Here is a 21,115-nt window from a genome sequence, read left to right as displayed (position 1 = left end):
CCAGAGCATTCTGGACTCTTGTTCCAATTCCTCTAGCATCAAGTTCTGCCCCTGCCTGGCTCCTTTCTTCTGAGTAACTGCATCCCCACTGCTCTCGAGGAGCATGTTGACAGTCTTCATCAGCTCATAGACACACCCCTCTCATTTCCATCTCTCTGCCTTCACTCATGTTGTTCCGGGGGTCTGGTAATTTGAACCATTGAGTTCCATGTATCTTCCTCCTGTTAGATAAAATGAGAGAAACAAACTTTTTCTAAAAAGAATTAATAATGTTATTAAAACTAAAGTATTTTAATGCACCTCTGAGCCAAAGTAGTTCTGTATCTTTGTAGAGAGTTTCTAGCAACTTTGGGACCCATTCTCGTGAACCCTTCCCCTACTGTCTGGCCTATACAAATACTAGCCATCCTTCAAAGAATAGTTTAGTTTCCACCTCTTCAGTAAAACCTTTTCCTGTTGTTCTGGTCTTTACTGCCCCCGCCCACCCCTCTGGATTCCAGTGACACTTAGTCTTTATCATCCAGGTTGGTGCTTGTATTATTGCATAGTTCATTCTGTTGCTTGTATATTGGTCTTAGTGCTTCAACTATGTTCCAACGTGCTGGGGGGGGGAGATAATATTTCTTTTATAACATCTTTTATCTTGGTACCATCTACACTGCATTCCATGATGGATTATGAGAAAGATATTCCATTAGTCATATTCGGGAAGTCAGATTTTCAGAGGTTTTGATATTACTTCACTTAAAAAAGATTTGCAAATTCACAGCCAGCTCCATAATGCTGTAAAAAAGAAGACTATTCGAATAGAGTCGTGGTCTATGGAAAGAAAGTAGGCTGTTCAAAGGGAGCTTCAAAGGATATGAGATCCTTGGTGTTGTCTTGTGTCCCATGTTCCAGGACCTCAGCTTGTAGGGCCAAGTCTGGGAGCTGGAGTCTGTCACAGTTAAGTAACAAACTGTTCCACAATTTAGCAGCTCAAGACAATGGCCATTTAGTTAGCTTATGATCTTGTGGATTGGCATTTGGGCATTGCTGGACAGGGTGCTTTTTCTGGTCTCTCCTGGGCTGACTCATCCATCTGCAGTCCATTGCCAGGTCAACTGGAGGCTGGCTGATCTCGGATGGCCTCAGCCGGAATGGCCTCTCTCTGTTTCCCAAGGTCTCTCATCATTTCGTGGGCTAGCCCAGGATTGTTCACATATCAACTGGGCAGGATTCCAAAGGAGAGAGCAGAAGTGCACAAGGCCTCTTGGGGCTAGGCTCAGAAGTGGCCCAGCATCACTTCTACCACCTTCTATTGACCAAAGCAAGTCACAACTCCAGCCCAGGTTCAAAGAGTGGGAAAATTTACTCCACCTCTCGATGGGAGGAGCTGCAAAGTCACATTGCAAAGGGTTGGGTCTTCAGAGAGGGGAATTATTATGGCCATTTTACAGTCTTCCACAGCCCAGAGTTTTTCAGACTCTGTGTGTTCCACAATGACAAGAATCATTTAAAAACCAATGTATAATCCAGAATGTTGGCATAGTAATTTAAAATGACAAGTGTAACAATCAAGAGGAGATGACATTTCGGGCAGCTGGTCACCAACTTCCCTGAAAAGTGTTGGAAATATATTATCCAATCTTTAGGTTTTCTTTTTTCTAGTCTCAAATCACTTCATCCGGTTCATACATGTCACTCTTTGGACGTGTTAATAGTATGAATTTAAAATACAGCTTTCTTTCACATTTACTCATGGCTTGATCGGTTTTCCAGGACGTGTCCTTCCTGCTTTTGACAAGGGAGATATCCTGTCTGTTAAGTGGATTACTGCAGGTAGCTACTTTTGCTCATTATGTGTTGCTTTGAGTAGTTTAGTTCACGCGGAAAAACTTTATTTTAAAGTTCTTGAGGCACTGCTCATTGTTAGTACCCTTGACCCTGCTCCAGAGGCAGTTGTGTTTTCCCTTTGTCACTCTGTCTGTAATCGGAGTAGCTGTCGTGGGGACCTGTGCATTCTTGGTTTGGGGACGTAGATCCTGAAATGTGGCCAGCGATTAGCTCAGGTGGGGATGAGAAGTATAAGATGGTTATAACTTCACCATACATTAATTATAACACTACTTAAGGCAAATTAAGTAGTTGACCTTCTTGGAGAGCAAGATTTTAAATAGTTAGCTAATGTTGTAAACATTCTATTTGAATATAATATGCTTGACATGTAAAAGTCGTGCTCTCCTGTTACTATTTATTATTTAATTAAATCTTGGCTTTCCTTATGATTTCAGAAGGCAATTTGTATTTTTCTCACCCAAAGTGCATCAAATTGTCAAAACATCCCAGGTCTCCAACCAGATCATACATACTTATCTATACTTACCAGGGAACTTGGGTGGGTATAACAGCAGTGACTGGTAATCTGCAGAGTTGAGCTCTGAGTCTGGTTCTATCATTAACAAGCTGTGTGATTTTAAAAAGGTCATGTCATTCTCTTAGCCTGTTTCCTGATTGTAAAATGAGGGAGTGGCAAACAGTTGGTTTTCATTTTTTTGTTCGTTTGTTTGTTTTTTAAACAAATTCATCTTTCAAACAAAATCTTAAGTGCAGACTCAATATACAAAACACATAGAATATGTATTTTTAATAGAACTTTATTTTTAAGTTCACATTTATTAATTTATTTAAAAAGTCCAGCCATTAGAAAAAAGTTGCTATTTGATAAGCACAAAACATGACATTAGTGTTGTGATGAGGCGACATCTTAACTGCGGTATAAGCATCTAGTAGATTTCTAAATTTATTTTGTTGATTGAGCTTCAAGAAACTGCACAGGGATGTGGTGGCAAATGAGAGCAGATTTTGAACAATTCACCTTGTAACCTCAGGGTCCCTTTAATTAAATTTATTCAGCTGCTTGAAAGAACAGTACAACAGTAACAAGTTTTTGCTTCAAAGTTGATGACATTTAACAACTGCCCTCATTACTTATCATCATAAATGGCAGACTTTCAGTATGCACTAAACGTCTAAAACTTTCAATATGCACTAAAGCTGTCTATAATTGTATATTAACTTCTTGGTTATTACTCAATTAACTATTATTTGGAAGTTTATTTAGTCTCTCTGGTGTCAGATTCCTCATCTGCAAAATGGGGATAATAATAATAGTACCTACTTCAGAGGGTTGTTGGAGGGTCAGATAAATTACCCCAGCTTAACACTTAGTATACTCCCTGGTCTGTGTTAACTGTGCTATAAGTGATAAACCCAGATATATCTATGTATCCATACATGTCTGTCTGTCTGTCAGCCACGATCAGAAGGTTCCCCCAAGCAGATACACTGGAACCTTCTCTGGCGTTTAATGTAAGGTGGTGGTTCTCAACCAGGGGCATGCCCAAGAGACAATTGGCAATGTCTTGACACATTTTTGTTTTTATGACTGAGAAGTGTTATTGGCATCTAAGAGGCCAAGGATGCTGCTAAACATCGTATAATGGGCAGGACAGTCTCCCACAGCAAATCATCCAGCCCAGAATGTCAGTGGTGCTGAAGTTGAGAAAGCTTGATTTAAGGCATGCACACACACTCTAGCAGTACCATAGTTGTACAGTTTTATGTAGACACGCATGTACAGGCCTGAATTTTTTTAAAGATCCATGCATAGCCAACCACTTACATATTACTAGAACTCTTCCACTCCTCTGATAGCAGGAAGAACTGCGTTATAGGTGATACACAAAATTGAATTGAATTATCAACACAAATTAACACATAAGTGGTCTCTAGTGAGTCGACATTTTATGTATAACACAGCTGTGGGTACACACTTTAAAATTAAATTTTAAATTAATTTAAATAAAAACTTAAATTTGAAAGAAACATTTTTCCGAACCCCTGAAGTTCATCCTAGGGTTCCTCGGAACAGTGTTTGAAAACCACTGATCTGCAGTCACTTATGGGTCCAAGAGTCTTCGGCTCTGCTTTAGGGTGAGGTAGTAAATAAAAGTCTCAGTGGCCCAGCTTTTTCATGTAGCCGTTCAGCACACACAAAATTACCAGACTCTGAACTGAAAGAGAGCTCTGTCTTATTAAATTCAAAGAAAGTGTCATTTTCCTTCACCAGAGGGAATGGACAAAACAGCATAGAAGTAGGCATGTTGCGGTCCATTCCTCCTCTTTCAGCCTCTTGATCAAACCTTCACAAAGTTCTTTCCTACCAGAAAACATCCCTTACCATCAGGTTACACCCCACCTTTCTCTTTCTTGTTAACGATGCTTGGTTCACTCCATATCACTTACTTTCCAAAGCCCGCAATCCAACTGTTTAGGTTAGTATCTTTCTTAAAGATGCTTTGACCGTCTTGGAGAGAAAAGAGAAAACTTGGGTGCTCTTTCACCCACAGACCTTCAAGTCTAGCATTTCTGTGATTTGAGGGAGTCAGTCTGTTAACCTCTTGGGACCTTAGTTTCTTCACCTATAAAATGAAGATAGCGGTAATACCTATCTGCTGTGGTTGACGGAAGGATCGGTTCTGGTGTAATGATTCAAATGCTAGTTGTATGCATTATTAGAACAAATAATGGTCTTTAAGGAAGTTATATAGAACTGTCCTGAGGGCAGTGCTTGGAAAGAATCTTGATGCGAACTTTACTGTGACTATGAAGAGGGGTTTCTTTTACAACTCATCACTGCCTGCCCATTAGGCTTCCAAACTTGGAATCATTTTATTTCAGTGGCTTTCCCATTCCTTTCCCATATTAGCCATTATCTTGAATCCTTTATAAATTCTCACAAAGCTGATTTGTTTCCTTTAACTGGCAGCCCAACGCCATTGAGTGTGTGGACTTAGAAATATACATAATTTAAAATCAGAGTGGCTCAGGTCCTAAAATGTTGGGAACAAACAGTGAGAAGAGGGACCTGTTGATTAGTGGGGCTTCCTCCTGCATTAAAGTGGAGTATCTGGAAACTTTAAGATACGTAAACAGAAGTCAAGGCACGTGCTGGGAAAGTCCTTTGTGAATTGAGTTCCATATGTGCACAAACCTTTTTGTTAGTGGTAAGAATGAAATAAAGAGTAGGCAGTGAGTCATAAATTATTGCTTTTTTCTTAGCAATTTCCCCAAAGAAGAAAGAAAACATCTTTAATTTCACCTTTCTCTATAGAAAGAGAATTTTTTTAAGATAAAAATGATGGCAATTATTCAGTCATATTAATTTTAAAATATATGCTTTATGTACTATTCTCAGTGTAAATATTTCTGGTAATTGAAAGAGAGCAGAGAAGCTTTCGTATTTCTATTTTTACATTTTCTATTTAGACCCAAACATTTAGGAAATTAAAACTTGGGCAAACAAGTCTTCCCACATGGTGTGTTTTGGTTTGTTTTGGTTTTTTTTTTTTTTTTTTTTTGCTGAAGAAGATTCACCCTGAGCTAACATCTGCTGCCAATCTTCCTCCTTTTTTGCTTGAGGGAGATTAGCCCTGAGCTAACATCTATGCCAGTCTTCCTCTATTTTATATGTGGGTCACCACACAGCATGGCTGACAAGTGGTGTAGGTCTTTACATAGGATCCAAACCCGCAAACCCAGGCCGTTGAAGTGGAGCATGCGAACTTAACCACTACGCCATGGGACTGGCCCCCTCACATGTTTTGTATTTATGAGCTAATGAGGTATATCATTAGCTATATGTACATTTCCCCAGCACCTTACTAGTTTTATGCAGTTCTTGACATTGTCAGAGTGAAAACCAGTTATGAAGTGCCTTGCAAATTTGTAATCCAGCAACATACAGCTTACCTATTGTTTTTTTTTTTAAGTGTCTTATTGAAGTTCTTTTAAATCTGGGTTGTCCTAACAATGCTAAATACCTTAATTTTTTTCTTAAGTCTTATGTAGCATGCATTCTGACTAATGCTCCTAGAAGCTACTTTTATATCTTCAGAGAGCATCAGCTTAATGGTTGCCCTCTGTTGAAGTTGGGATTTGCTTCTAGAGACTCAGTAGTTCTTATCTCTTTTCTAGCCTCATCTTAGAATTTTTAAAAGTTTTAAAATAAAAGATACGGCACTGAAGCAGTTTTGAAAATACATAACCATTCACTTTATGTTATTCCTTCCCAAAGGATCAAAGTTACAGACTTCATAGAAAACACACTATTTAATTATTCTGTTGTGACTAACTAGGATGCTCTTGGAAAAAGATTTTATGAAGAGTTCTGGAAGAAAGAGTTAGGGCAAGAGCAAGCTTTAGGAGGTGGCCAGCAAGAACCCCCAGGAAGTGGTTGAAAGGGGAGAAGTATGCTAACAGAGCTCTCCTAGGAGCTACCTTCCTGGTAGAGGTCAGAAATGCATACTTGAAGATTCTTCTGGAGACTGTCCTTATTCCCTTTGGTTCAGATTCCAATGGCACTGCCCTCAAAGGGCTAGATTTTAAGCACTTTTCCTTGAGATTTTTCTCGACTCTTCCTTTAGTAATGCCAGAGTCCATGTAATTATTCAAAGACACCTCAGTAAACGCTGTGGCATAGGTAGCAGAGCTTTTAACTTGATCCCTAGCGTCTTATCCGCAGTCTAGTGATGAGATCCAGGAAAGTACTTCTGATTGCCTTTGGTGGACTATTTGGGGGTTCTTAGTTGTGTTTACTACAGGTAATAGTGGAGCACCATCGCACATCACTAATTTGTAGCCAACATAGTTTACTCATCAGCAAGTATATATTGAGTGCCTACTATGTGCCATACACTGATGTAGGCACTCAAGATACATCAGTGTTAAAGATCACAGCCTTCACGAAGCCTACCCTCGAGTTAGAGGAACAGATCATAAATGGTTAACATAATAAATAAGAAAGTTGCGCAGTATGCGATTATTTGGGCTGCCAGAACAAAATACTGCAGACTTAGTGGCTTAAATAACAGAAATGTATTTCTCACAGTTCAGGAGTCTGGGGCTCCAAGATCAAGGTGTTGGCAGGTTCCCGAGGCCTCTCTCTCCTTGGCCTGCAGACGGCCATCTTCTCGCTGTGCCCTCACATGGTCTTCCCTCTGTGCGCCCACATCGCTGGTGTCTCTTTTCTTAGAAGGACACCAGTTATATTGGATCAAGGCCCCACTCTAATGGCTTCATTTAACCGTAATTACCTCCCTGTCTCCAAATATAGTCACAATAGGGGTTAGGGCTTCAACAAAGGAATTTGTGGGAAGAGGGAATGCAATTCACCCCTAACAGTATGTTATCAGGTGATAAGTATTTTGGGGGGAAAGGAAGATTAGAGTAGAATAAGAGAGATTGGGCGTACTGTGGGAATGGGGGTTAAAATTTTGGACTGAATGGTCAGGGTAGACTTCATTGAGAAGGTGGTATTTTAGCAAAGACTTGAAAAGTCAAGTTACATTCAAATGTTGTTATAGCACATGGACCAGAGGTGGCGGAGTAGTTGGTGGAGGTAGATAAGGGACACAGGATGAGCAGGCCATGGACTGGCTTCTAGTCCCAGCTCTTCATCTTTCTGGTAGTAAAACTTCCAAATTCACTTTGGCCCTCTGGGGTCCAGCTTCCAAATATGCCCAGCTGTGTGAACTTGTGATTCCAGAATGTACATTCTTAAAAGGGCAGGAGGTGGAAAGAAAGGACTTGGAGCCTGTGTATCGGCTGGGGGCAGATGGTGGGCAGGGATGATAGGTGTTTGCTTTGGGGATTTATTTTCATCTTTTTATTTGTTAAGTAGGCTTAAGGCTCGTTCTAATAAGCGTTACTAAGAACCCTGTACTGGGTTAAGATCTTCTTTCTCAAAAGACAGGCACACTTAATATCTCCAACCTAAAGTTCCTACCAGTTGGCTCTTTAAAGGGGAGCAAGATGCCTGTGAACATGACAAGTGGGTAGCAGAGGATGCTTGTCTCCCTTCTTGGTCTTTTCTGTATAGTATGTAGCTCAGTGGGTGAAGGTCTGGTATGGTGCAGCCAAGCCACAGAATCCATCCCATAATAGGCCAGTTAGCTCTGCCCTGACCACACACTCCATACCAACCAACCATGCTAAAAATGGAAAAAGGACATTAGTGGAAAAACTGGTGAAATCCGAATAAAATTTGGAGTTTAGGTCAGAGTAATGTGAATTTCTGAGTTCTGACACATGCACCGTGGTTATGTAAGATGTTAACAGTAGGGAATGCTGGGCGAAGGATATATGGAAACTCTTTGAATCATCTTTGCAACTTCTCTGCAAATCTCAGATTATTTCAAAATAAAAAGTTTTCTTTAAAAATGCCCGTTATGGACTCAGAGAAGACTTGGGCTACAGGCACGGACCAGAAAAACAGTGCCAAGCACATGCCCCACTTTTGTGGGTCAGTATCTTTAGCTTATAATGAGGCAAAAGTGGTATATCTCTAGTCCGAGCTTTTCTCAGTGGCAAATTCTCCATCTTCACCTCACCACCCCACCCCAGGTTTTTGCTTTGAGTATTGCCTCTGATTCGTGTTCATATTCAGTATTTTATGGCAGAATAACTGCCTGGAAGCATTATTCTATAATAGGATTGGTAGGGAGAGTGCTAATAAGTCAGAGAGACAACAGCACATACAGGAAAGAAGACATTGAGAGAAACCAAAGAGAAAAATGCCCAAACACTTTGTAAAGGCAGCACTTCTTAAAATATGATAAATTGGAAAGATTCAGAAACCCACCTTCTTCAGAATCCTACTCTCATGAAGGGAATGTGTTTCTGTGCCCTGGGCCCAGCCTATGTTGATCAAGTGGTGGTCCCCCTGCTGTTAGCACAATTTAATTGTGCATTCCATACTTCATGAAGTCGGGGGCAGCTAACAGGGGGAGTGGCCTTTTATATACGTGTATATATATATAATCCCTTTCTTCTTTTGACAGCTGCAAATCAGAAGGAGCCCATGAATCTTAATTTTAAAGTGAAAGAGGAGCCTAAGGAAGAGGAGGCCCTCAGTGCCACCTTGCCTCGGTCCAGCTATGTGTTTAGCCCGGAATCGGAAGTCCCAGCCCCAGGCATCTCTGAAGACACCCTTAAGCCCCAGGACGGGAAGGGGAATGTGCTAAGGCGGGATATGTCAGTCAAAGCAGCATCTGAGCTTCTCATGAAACTATCAGGTACTTGATTTATTTTAAAATATTCACATTCTGGTCATTTCACTTGCAAGCCCACGGGGCTGCTTCCTGCGTGGCTTCTGATTAGCCTAATGGCGGCAATATCACATTATTGCCGTGAATTCAGGGATGATTGGATTACTAGGCTTAAATTCTTGTGTTGTGTGTCTGAGTTTGTTTGTGGATGTTAGCTGTGTACGTGTCTTATTAAATACAGCCTTCTTTTCCTGAACATGACTGCAAATTGTTGCAAAACACTGCTGCTTTCTAAGGTGGTGTAGGTCCTAATTTTAAATGGGTTCTAATGACATTCAAAGCACTTTCTGCAAATTGATGAAAAGGTCTATTCTTTTCTAATAGAGGACCTTGCATTTTTTTGTGTATTTATATTATATTCTTTAAGAACCATTAAAATATTTTTCTTAACTTAATAAGCAGTTGAGGTAGCACTTGAAATAATTACCAGTAGAGTGGCAATGAGATTTTATGAATAGAAAAGTTCATAATGGAATATTACAAGAATTAATCTAAGTTCTTAGGATGAACGAATAATTTTTATTAGTATCTAAATGTAATCCCAGCTTATCAGATGTTGACAAAACAGGTTATAATTTGAAATTTATGTATTTTGGATTCTTTTCCGCCCAGTCTCCTATGTGTCCCATTGCCTTCGGAATGGGTGAAATTTAGTGTCTTTTAAATTCAAAGGTATGGCTGTCAGAACATGGAAAGAAAAGTTGTATCAATAAATACTCCTTACCAAGTCATATCCCATCCTTAGTTCACTACTGTTTAAAGATGATTTTTAGAAACTGTATTCAAAATGCTAATTTGAGTCAAAAGCTGTTTTCATCTTGTAACTTGTTGTACTTGGAGGATGAAAGCAGGATAGGCATTAGGGAGTCTCCTTCCCCGTGTAATTTCATCGACGATTCTGACTGTTCCTGGTTGACGAGTAGGTTGGAAAGTAAGAGACCAACAGTGATTTACTTAGAGTCATTATATCAGAACAGTTGAAATTCTTATGTTTGCCAGTTGGTGGGGTTAAGAATTCTTTCCCTTTGATGTTAATTCAAAACATACTAGAACTTCAGGGAAACCTGATTTTTTATAGATAAAGCGTATCAATTATTACATCCCTATTGTAGCCCCGTTTTTCTAAGCTTTGCAGTGATAGCGCAGCTTCTATGTTGATGGGAGGTCTGGCAAGATTATGCTGATTGCTGAAAGTTTAAAAAAATGGTGTTCAAGCCAACATAGTTTCATGTATTTGAACCCTCTCTCCTGTGTCAAAAGGTCTTGATGACATAGAATAATCTGTCTGTTGTTTTTTCCACTTAATTCAGAGAGGTTGCACAGCTCTCTCATTTCTTCTGCCATAGCACACACTTTCACAGTACAATGACATTAACTCTCTTCCAACAGTGACTTGTCCCCTCCCAATGGTAAGATTCTCGTGCATGATATTTCTATTTCAGAGTTTGCTGTGCAGCCAGCATTGTGCACGGAGAAAGCTGGGGTGGCACCAAAAGATAATATGCAAAAATGAGATTTCACGAAAGATGTTCTGCAAGGAAAACATGTTATCTTAATCCTTTTGGATGATGCAATTTGAGACAATGAAGTATGAAATCATTTCCTCGATAATAATGAGATCCCTCAAATAGAATACAGCTATGCAGCCATGCACATTTAACGATATTTGTGGACAGCAATGGCCCTTCTAAATGTTTATGTTGAGTTTTATTGAGTACATGTGCTGTGGGGTTCAACAACAGTTAAATGGATGACATGGTCACATTTCCGGAGGGCATCTGCCCTGCTTTGTGGTATAGAAGTGAAAACTTGTTTAAAGACTAAGAGAACTATTTTTTGCGCTGAAAAAATTTCTCAGCATTCTATGTGCAACAGATCAAAGAAATATGCCTCACAGTCGCTACTTTCTAGATGCTTGTGGTCTAGTCAGAAGTAATCCAGGGCAGTGGAATCTATTCACTGAGTGACTTTGCACTTGGAATCTGTGCTTCTTGAGTCTAGCAGACTGCGGTCAGGTAAACTGCAGAGAAGTTTCCAAGTTAGTCCTAAAAATAGGCGTATAACTTAAAAACAAAAGTCTTTTCATTCCTAAGCCACAAGGTAAAGTGGACTCACCCTTTATTAGGTTTTAAGTGGATATTAGAGTTTTTAATCACAGATTGATCAGTGCTTTTGGAAGAAGGAAGATGTTGGGGAAAAACTTCCTATGCTCTTCCCTCAAATTCTAATTTCAGCAATTTCAGTGTTCATGCCCTGAAAGACATTTAAGTAAAGGAGTTGTCAGTGTCTTCAGACTCCCTTTTCCATGATATTTCCTGTCCCTCTATAGACAAGAGGAGCAATTCACTTCCCAAAGCATCTATGCAGGTTAGTCAGGGCTGCCTACCTGATTCTGCAAAGCCTTGCTGGAGGTGTTCTTGTGGATGGGAGTCCCCATTGCTTCCTGCGTTGCTAATTTTCATTTACAGTCTTCTGTAACGCTGGGCAAAATCCTTTGGATCAGAAAGAGTTGGGTGAGAAAAGTACATCCCATGCATTATCATACATTTTTTTTCCTTCTTTCACTTTTGACCCAAGGAATAATTAAGATGTGGAATAAAAGGACTTTTCCTCTCTGTTACTTATTTCTCTGAGATTAGAAGCTATGATCTGGTGGTTCAGGCCCTTTCAGTCTTTTCATTGAATTAATTAGAAGAAGCAAGTCAACAATTTTGGCTGCTTCATTTCCAGTTTCAAATTAATTTATGTTAACTCCTTAATGATGGATGTTGGGCACATGGCCCAGTCAAATATCATGTGAAAATTTCCTATGTGGAGAAATCTCTATAGGTATATTGTTTTCCAAACTGACATTTATGGTTTATGGGAAAAACACAGATGAGTTAGAGACTAGGCTAAATTTTTCATTAACTGCATGTTTGGGAAAATCTGAGTTTTCTTCCTTCCTGTGGCTCAAGGTCCATTTCCACTCATTAATTGGGAAGTTAAGTGCCTGACAGCTGGGCCAAGTAAATTGATTACCATAAAGAAAGCAACTCACTCTAAGGAAACCACTGGATGTCTGCAACTACCTGTTGTTATGTGACACAAGCCAGACAAAATAATCAGACTTTTCTGCTCAGCGTATAGTTGCCAAAGATAATTCCCAGAAGTTGTGATTTAAGGAGGCCAAAATGCTGAAGTTCAATACAGAGGATATATAATGTTAGATAGACTGAGAGAATCAAGTCAGTATTAAACTCTGGTTTTGCAATGTCTAATAACCTCGCAAACTTATGGAAATAGGTGTTTTATCACAGATGTGATGTAATGTTGAAAGTGACACAAATTTTATCTGCTGTCTCTCCTGTGCTTTAAGAGAAGTAGCTAGACTCAAAGCGATAAAGAAACATCCTTTTCTCCCTTTGGGGAGCCACATGTTTACATGGGGATGCATTTGTAAAATGTCCCACATATGTGGTTGAACCTAGAAGTAGCAGTTAATGCCATTTAAAAATATGAATTTCCAAAAAATAAGTAGCTGGAGAGCTGGAGTTATTCAGAAACATGAATGAAAGATTAAACATTTAAATTTATCTAACATGCTAAATAAAACTTTCTGTTAGACCTTAATTTGAAACACATCTATTGATTTTCTCATTTCCGTGCTCAAAGAAGGAAATCAAATGGATTTATACTTGTTTCTAATTTATATTCACTTATCCTTGCCTAGTCTTGGAGAGAAATATAAATTATAATTGCCTCTTACAGAGGAATTCAAATAGGCCCTGGATTTGAAATACCTAGTGAGGTAGGTTCAAGGAATCACCTAAGTAAGATAGGTCTTCAGCTATGAGATATTTAGAAGCAGGTAAACTTGAGTAGGATGAAGTTTTAAGGTGAATTTAATCTCTGAGGTGAACTGAAGCAGACAGGAAAGGTACCTCAAGATGACTTTATCAACAGTTCTAATTAGGGCCCTTTGGGTTGTAAATAACAAATCTTCTCCAGTCAGTTTATGCAAGAAAGGGGAATTTAATAGGAGATGCAGGTTTGGGGTTGACTTAGGTTGACTTACGAACCCAAGGGCAGGCATGCAGCAGGGCCTCCGTCCTCCATCGCAGCCAGGGGCTGGAGGACCATATGGAACCCAGGAAGCCCTCGCTCTCCGCCTCATCCCTGCTTCTCTCTGCGCACACAGTTGGACTTTTTGTTACCCAGCCCACGTGGTAGAAAATGGCAACTACCAATAGCTTTTGAGTTTACCTCTTGTTCAAAAGAGCAGCTAAACAGAAATTTCTTAGTCCCAATTCCAAACTCCAGCTGATTGCCTCAGCTCCGTTGGGACCCACCAGTGGAATCTTCTGCTGGATGGAGGGATAAGGGCATGTTGGGCAGGCCTGGCTGCTGTCATGTAGGCTTGCTGGGAGGAGAAGAACCCCCAGAAACACATCGTGGGAGGGCAGGAGTGCAGGTGGTGTGAAACCAGGAAGATAAACAATATGTACGAACCACAAAAGTTCAGAGGAGCAGATTATGATCATTGCTGTTATTTAAATTTTGAATGCAAATGTGTTTTGGCCTTTGAGTGATGTTTGCCTTTCCTTCCTCTAAGACCTGCCCAGCCAGGACTTTGTCTAACCAGCCTCAACTCTGTCCGAGCTGAGGCAGTGCTCCTCAAGGTGTGGTCCCCAGACCTGCAGAATCAGCATGGGTTGGGGAGGTTAGGGAGGTGTTAAAAGTGCGAATTTTCGAGCCCTACTCTGGACCTAGCTGAAACTGTGAGGTTTTTACAAGCCCTACAGGTAACTCTGACAGCTAAGTTTTGAGACGCACTGTGCTGAATAAATGGTTAATTGGAGAAATAAATTTTGTCTATCTCAAAAGAATGCCTTAGGTTGAAGCCGACAAGAACAAAGCTCTATTAAATGTACATTTTACTTTTTAAAAAGAACCATCTTTCTTCACTGGAGATTCTTTTTAATTTATTATGAAATAATGATATCTGGGAACCTTTTTTAGAAGAGCACATGTACCTAATAAATCAAGATAGTGTTGGTTATGAGTCTCAGATAATACTACTTTTGTTCAGTGTTCTTTGCTGTTAAATTTCATGATTATTCCTGGGCAATGTTGGCATTCTTTTAGGAGGAAAAAGCTTCCTCCCACCCCCAATAAATCAAAGACTATATTGGAGACTTTTCTATTCTAAAGAACTCCTTGAGATAAATTAGAGATTTTAGCTACATAATTTCTCAGGGCACAAACTATTCACTGTTCTAGTTGGTATTTCTCCATTGGAAAATTGTAGTCTATCAAACTTTATAAGCAGTGTGACTTCAATAATAATCTGCAAAGATGGGCCCAGCCCCCTGGCCGAGTGGGTAAGTCTGCACGCTCTACTTCAGCGGCCCAGGTTTTGCCAGTTCGAATCCTGGGCACAGACATGGCACTGCTCATCAAGCCATGCTGAGGTGCCATCCCACATGCCACAACTAGAAGGACTCACAACTAAAAATACACAACTATGTACCGGGGGGCTTTGGGAAAAAAAGGAAAAGTTAAAAACAATTAAAAAAAAGATGGAAAATAGTGGTTTAGTTTTATATTAATGTCATCTCATATCTGCCTCTTTCAGACTTACAAGTTATCTAATTAAGAGGTGGAGAAAACATGGGCGGCTTAGTTGTGCCTAATTCCTTATGATACTACTTGCTTACACACAGCTGAGTGTAGAGCTCACGCCTAAAGTGAACAGGTGGACTTGATAGCAAAGCTATCTAAAAGAGTCCAAGAGTAATGTGGAAGTATCAATAGAAAAGTATTTTGTTTATTTGTTTTATTAATATTGTCTGTCGCATCGTCAAATACATGGTACTGAAGAATTTGAGAGCATAAAAATGTTGAAATGGCGTAGTCTAATCATTCTGAAATTGAAAAATACTTTCTTTCACTTCAACTTTTTTTGAGCACCTGGAGAAATTTATTGAACCCAGTACTCTACTTTTCTAAGAATTTATATATTTCAGATGGTTATGTGTTAGAGGGGACTTCCAGACTGATTTTTTAAAGCACCATCCCATTTCTAAAAACATCTTTATTGAGATATAATTCACATACCATAAAATTTACCCATTTAAAGTGTACAATTCAGTGGTTTTTAGTATATTCACAGAGTTGTGCAATCGTCACCACATCTAATTACAGAACATTTTCATTGCCCCAGAAAGAAACTTCATACCCATTAGCAGTCATTTTTTATCCCCTGTCCTCCCCCCGCCCACTTCCAGCCCTAGGCAACCACTAATCTATCTGTCTCAGTACATTTGCGTGTTCTGCACATTTCATATGAATGAAATCATACAATATGTGGTCTTTTGTAACTGGCCTCTTTCACTTAAGCATAATGTTTTCAAGGTTTATCTATGTTGTAACATGTATAGGTGCTTTATTCCTTTTTATGGCTGAATAATATTCCACGGGGTATTATTGGAATGGATACGTCTATAATATAATGTTAATTTTATATATGGTATAAAATGCATATGCCACATTTTGTTTATCTATTTATCCACTGATGACCATTTTGGTTGTTGCCCAACTTTTGCTGCTATGAACATTTTTGTGCAAGTTTTTGTGTCAACGTATATTTTGTTTTTCTTGAGTGTATACATAGGTGAGGAATTGGTGGGTCAGATGGTAACTCTATGTTTAACATTTTGAAGAATCGCCAAGCTATTTGCCAAAGCAGTTGCACCATTTTACATCCCCACCAGCATGTGTGAGAGTTCCAATTTTTCTACATCCTTGCCAAAACTTGTTATTGTCTGCCTTTTTTATTATAGCTATCATACTGGATGCGAACTGTTAGTATTTCATTGTGGTTTTGATCTGCATTTTCCTGATGACTGATGATGTTGAGCATGTTTTCATGTGTTTATTGGCCATTTGTATATCTTCTTTGGAGAAATGTCTATTCAAGTCCTCTTCCCACTTTTTAATTGAGTTATTTGTCCTTTTCTTCTTGAGTTGTGAAAGTTCTTTTTATTTTTTGGATATAAGTCCCTTATCAGATATATGATTTGCAAATCTTTTCTCCCATTCTGCTGATTATCTTTTCACTTTCTTGATGGTATTATTTGCAGCACAAAAGGTTTTAATTTTGATATAGTCCAATTATCTCTCTTTTCTTTTGTTGCTTGTTACTTGCGATAATTATGGAATTGTCGCACTTTCTATAATTCCAAAAATTAGGTAAAAATGCAGCCTTGTTTAATATTAAAATGAAAGCCTGTTTTTACTTATATTAGCACAGTATTTAATTTTCAGATATAAAGCTTATGAAGCCTAATCTATTGAATAAATACCTGCACAGTGGAGTTGATGCCTCTGATTTCTATATTCACTATAGCATTCTGTACTTCAACTGATGGCAAAGAATATTTATATGTCAATTTTTAAATGACTTGTAATGAATATGACCAGCAATGAGCTTATAGCTAATGGCCAGATCGCTTTCCTCATTGCCATATCTATCCTAAGCAACTCTCAGGAAATATGTGTGAGTCTATATATATATAGAAATACGAATTTGTGTACAAATATGCAAATACAAAGAAAACCCATAACTGAAGAAGTTGGATCTTAAATAAGAATTAGACTCTTTTTTTCAGCGCTTGAAAACTTAGTGCAAATTGGAGCTCTTTGGAGTGCAAAAACCGTATCTTGTACAAATAGGGAACAGATCACTTTAATAAGATACAAATGTGACATGTTTATATAGCCAGAGAATTCTTTTCTGGAAGGTCTAGATCTTGTTAAGCTCAGAGGATATACAGAGGTGTTATCTGCCTGACGGTGTAGTCAGGACAGAGTCAGAAATAGCCATCTGCAGCTTTGGAAGGGCTATTCTTTTTGCAGAAAGAAGAGGGGACTTCTAACAGATTCTCCCACCATGACTGGTGGTACACTGACTCTTTGACTGTCAGCCGCCTTCTATTTATTGTGTCATTCCATACACAGCTTACAAATCCTTGACCCCACACACCTGAATGCTGTTGCTGCTCTCCCCACTCTTCCAACTCACCCCCACCCTACCCGGGGCCAGCGCCTCCTTTTCCTCTTAGAGCTCTCACCCCTCGGGACACCCTTTTGCTTTCTTGACCCGGCTTCCTCTGCCTCCCACACTGAGGCCTGGGCCTCAGAAAGGCTGGACTCAAAGGGCTCTTGTTTTATTATCATCTCCCTGTTGCATAGCTGCATATGTTAATGTAGCCACGAAAATTTGTATTGGCTTGCCTTCCCAGAAACCGGGCAAGAACTTGGAAAGGAATTTCGTATGCTCCACCTTCATTATAGATTCCGTTTCTGTTTGGCTGGACTTGGGGAGGGAGGGTTTTGATCACAGCAGGGTTGAGGGTAGGGCTGTAGGGCAGAGGTGCTGGGTAGGGTAGGGTGAGGTGGAGGAGTTCCAGATCCTCCTTTGTAATACTGAGCAAACGAATTAAGGAGGACGCCTAGGAAGTGTGTGTGCAGTTGGGATAATGTGTCCTCCTGTATTCCTGTGTTGTTTTCTGTTTTCTGGTATAAATGACTACAGATGTGATCTTATTGACAACATAAACTGTGACACAAAGGCCATTAGTAAATATTGTTTGATGGTGACAACTCTAAGAAGAAGCTTTATTTTCTGAGGGATCCAGTTGCAGTGTGGATGAAAATATTTGAGTGGCCAGTGAAACATTCTGTTCCATTTTTCACTCAGAGGACAAATTTCCCAGCCAGGTAGAAGCTGTGTACCTTATCACTGCATTAGAATCTCGTACACCCTCTAGCTTTTTATGCTTCCTACCCTCAGCCTTTTGGGCTCTATGTTACCGCAGAGTCTTGGGAGGGAGAGCACGACCATTGTTTTCCTCAGCAAGAGATCTAAAACTTTCTCATTCCACAGTGGTTTTTCTTCTCATCACCATATTAACCTTTCACCTTTAATTTATTGAGGTCAAAGAAGAGGAGCATTTGCATATATAGTTAAACCCCATGGATCCTGTGCCCATCTGGGTACAAGCTGGTCTCACAGACCTACCTCTGGGGAAGGGAATCCTCTCCCACTGCCAGATAGCTTGTCTGCTGCAGAGCGGCCCCATCACTCACTGAACAGGGACTCAACTGGGTGATGGTGCCCTGACCGTCAGCACCTTGAGTGCTGGAGACACTCACAGTTTGAGAGAGAGGAGACCTGTTCCCGTTGGGCAGGGCAATGTCAACATTAGCCCAAGAGTGGGAAACTCCCATGAAGAGAACTATTTCTCCCTTATGGCTTCTATTATTCTTATAGGAAGACAAAGGATTGAAAAGTGGTATTTTTATCAAGGTGTGAGGACGTACGACGTTCTTTCTTTCTAAAAGGATCTTCGTCTTCCCTCCTAGTAACCCTTCTGTGTATTTACTCCACCCATGTGTATATTTTCCCCATATTTAAACCATCCCAAGTGTGTACTGTGAGTTCATTTACTTCCTATTTTCTAAATATGTGGTAGCAGCTGGATTCGTGCACATTTCCTGGTTTCCCGTGGCTTGCCCTCCGCTTGTATCGCTTATGTCCACTGGAGAAATGGGGGAGGTGACAGAATATACATGTGGCCCACCACTTTTTATCTTAGGTCCCGAATTAGGTGGTGAGAGGGACACTATTTAAAGAATAAATTACCAACTTATTTCCTTACTTCCAACTACTGCCAACCGTGTCCCCGTAAACCCACCTAGACATATATGCATGCTTCCCCACTGCTGCCACTGGAAATTCTTCCTACTATTTGAGGTGGGGGCATTCATGGGGACAGCCGTTCTGGAGGCTTCCTGTGGTCCGCGTACATGTTGCCAAAGGTATGCTTAGTAGCCCCTCTGGTCGAGAGGGAGAGAAGCTCTCCACAGAGTCAAAGGGTTAATGAGGATGAAAAGTGAAATTGTAGTGGTTCATGGGACTTCTTCTGAGAGCAGAATCTTCACTTTGAATTCATCAGTGCTTATTTAGCCAACATATTGGGTAATATGTAGATAATATTTTTTTCCTGCACTTTTTTTTAAGAGCTGTGGGAAGTAAAGAAGAAAACTGGGGCCCAGGATCGTTTAATTGAGACAGATGGCTGTCTCCTTTCAATGACCGGTGCTGAAACCTTTGCACCCTGTTTATCCCGTCCTAATACTGTTTAAAAATATTTTCTCCTAAAACACTGTTCACGTTAGAAAGCTCTTCCTTCCTATGTGTCTCTTTCTCAGCTTGTTTTGAGACACCCAGAGCTACAGTATTCATCCTGTGTGTAACAGGGAGTGTCCAAGTGTTAGGGCCTAGTTCTCAGTTAGGGGTTACCTCCTCCCCCTCCCCCCCCCACCCCACACCAGTTGACTGTTTTGTTTCTCTTCACCACCTGCGCTAGAGAGGACACAGGAACAGAGAGAGGAAGGGAAATTAAAATGAGTCACTTACGCTACTTGTAAGTAGCTTTGATTAAAAAACATTTGGAAAAGGAGGTTGAAACACAGCCAAAATACGTTGTGAGGATACCCATGCACTCCATGTCTCCAAGCACTATGGGGAATTAAGAGCCCAGAGGGAACATTTTCCACCATGGCTGGTCCCACCCCCACTCTAAGGATTCCCACAGGCATGGTGCTAGGGATGGTGCCTTATCAAAAGCCAAGGCTCATTTATCATTGGCTATTAGGGCTTTGATTCTTGGCAAAAAGTATGTGAGGATTTCTCAGGGTTTAAACGAACTCTAGCCTATAGCTTTCCTCTACTTCCCATCCTATCTTTCCGTTTCTTATTTATAGTCTTCCCTTTTCTTTTTTTGTTCTCTTTCACTTGTTCATTCATTCAACAAATATTCATTGAACTCTTACTATTTTCCAAGCCCTGTTTTGGGCAGTGGGGCACAAAGGTGATCAAGATAGTGCCCTTTACTGCATAAGCATCTTCCCGCTCCATCTATCACTACCCATCCTCACTCTAGATAGTTAGTGCCTGGGTTCTGTCTCTGTTGTTAGGTGATATTCTGTTTCCTACACCATGCTTACCAGCCTGTCCCTACCTGCTGGAGACATTGACCAATATAAGAGTAGTCAGGGCTTCTCGACAGAGATGTCCTTGGGACATGACTCAGTAATTTTTAGCACCACCTAAGAAAAGCATTTTAAACTTGTCTGCATATACTAAAGCCCTTTCACCATCTTTTAGTGGAAAATACTTAAAAGTTTGGTAAAGCTCACAGTTATTGACTTAACTCTTCACTTGCTCCTTCATCTTTCTGGGCGTTAAGGACTCCCTCTGTCTTTTTCCCTCCTTTTTGTGCATAAAGCAGTGGCCAACCCATCATTTGACAGAAATGGACCCTGCCTTTTGATAATTTTTTTTCCTTTTTTCTTGAGGAAGATTGTCCCTGAGCTAACATCTGTGTCAATCTTCTTCTATTTTGTATGTGAGATGCCACCATAGCATGGCTTGATAAGCAGCATGTAGGTCTGTACCTGGGATCCAAAGCCACAAACCCTGGGCCACCAAAGCAGATCACACAAACCTAACTGCTATGCCACTGGACTGGCCACGTTTTTGGTAATTTTTTATGTCTGAAAATGAATCTTTCAGGAATCTTGTTTAAAACCTACGCATGCACACACACCCCACCCCCACACATTCAAGTTCATAGAAGGATATATAAAGGCCTATTAATCACAATAGATGAGGTAGACAGGGCTTAAATTTATTAAACGGCAAAGGATAATAATGTTAAATAGCTTTAAGGTTATATCAGATACTTTTAATTGACCCCTTTTTTTTTTTAATGTGAGACAAGGAAGGTATATTCTGAACATTAGATGAAAAATAGGTTAATTTTTTAAAAATGAGATCATTTGGAATGTTACCAGATGGCAGACATGCAGTTTAAATGCACCTCTTTAGCTAATTTCTCATGAAACCATCAAATGAA

At 40.0% G+C, this 21,115-nt stretch overlaps 1 protein-coding gene across 11 annotated transcripts in view; it reads left to right on the top strand.

Moving 5' to 3' along the window:
* ZNF827 (zinc finger protein 827) overlaps window positions 1-21,115 on the top strand; it is a 163,537-nt gene that overhangs the window by 55,747 nt on the left and 86,675 nt on the right. For all 11 annotated transcript variants that reach the window (XM_044767168.2, XM_044767172.2, XM_044767171.2 and 8 more), the window contains exon 5: window positions 8,883-9,116. In XM_044767168.2, the coding sequence (XP_044623103.1) occupies window positions 8,883-9,116 (234 nt within the window). The remainder of the gene's footprint in view (window positions 1-8,882; window positions 9,117-21,115) is intronic.

This window comes from Equus asinus, chromosome 3 (genome assembly GCF_041296235.1).
Source record: "Equus asinus isolate D_3611 breed Donkey chromosome 3, EquAss-T2T_v2, whole genome shotgun sequence".
In the NCBI taxonomy this organism is placed as follows: Eukaryota; Metazoa; Chordata; class Mammalia; order Perissodactyla; family Equidae; genus Equus; species Equus asinus.
Note: the sequence above shows the minus strand (reverse complement) of the source record. Positions and strands in the feature narration are given on the sequence as shown.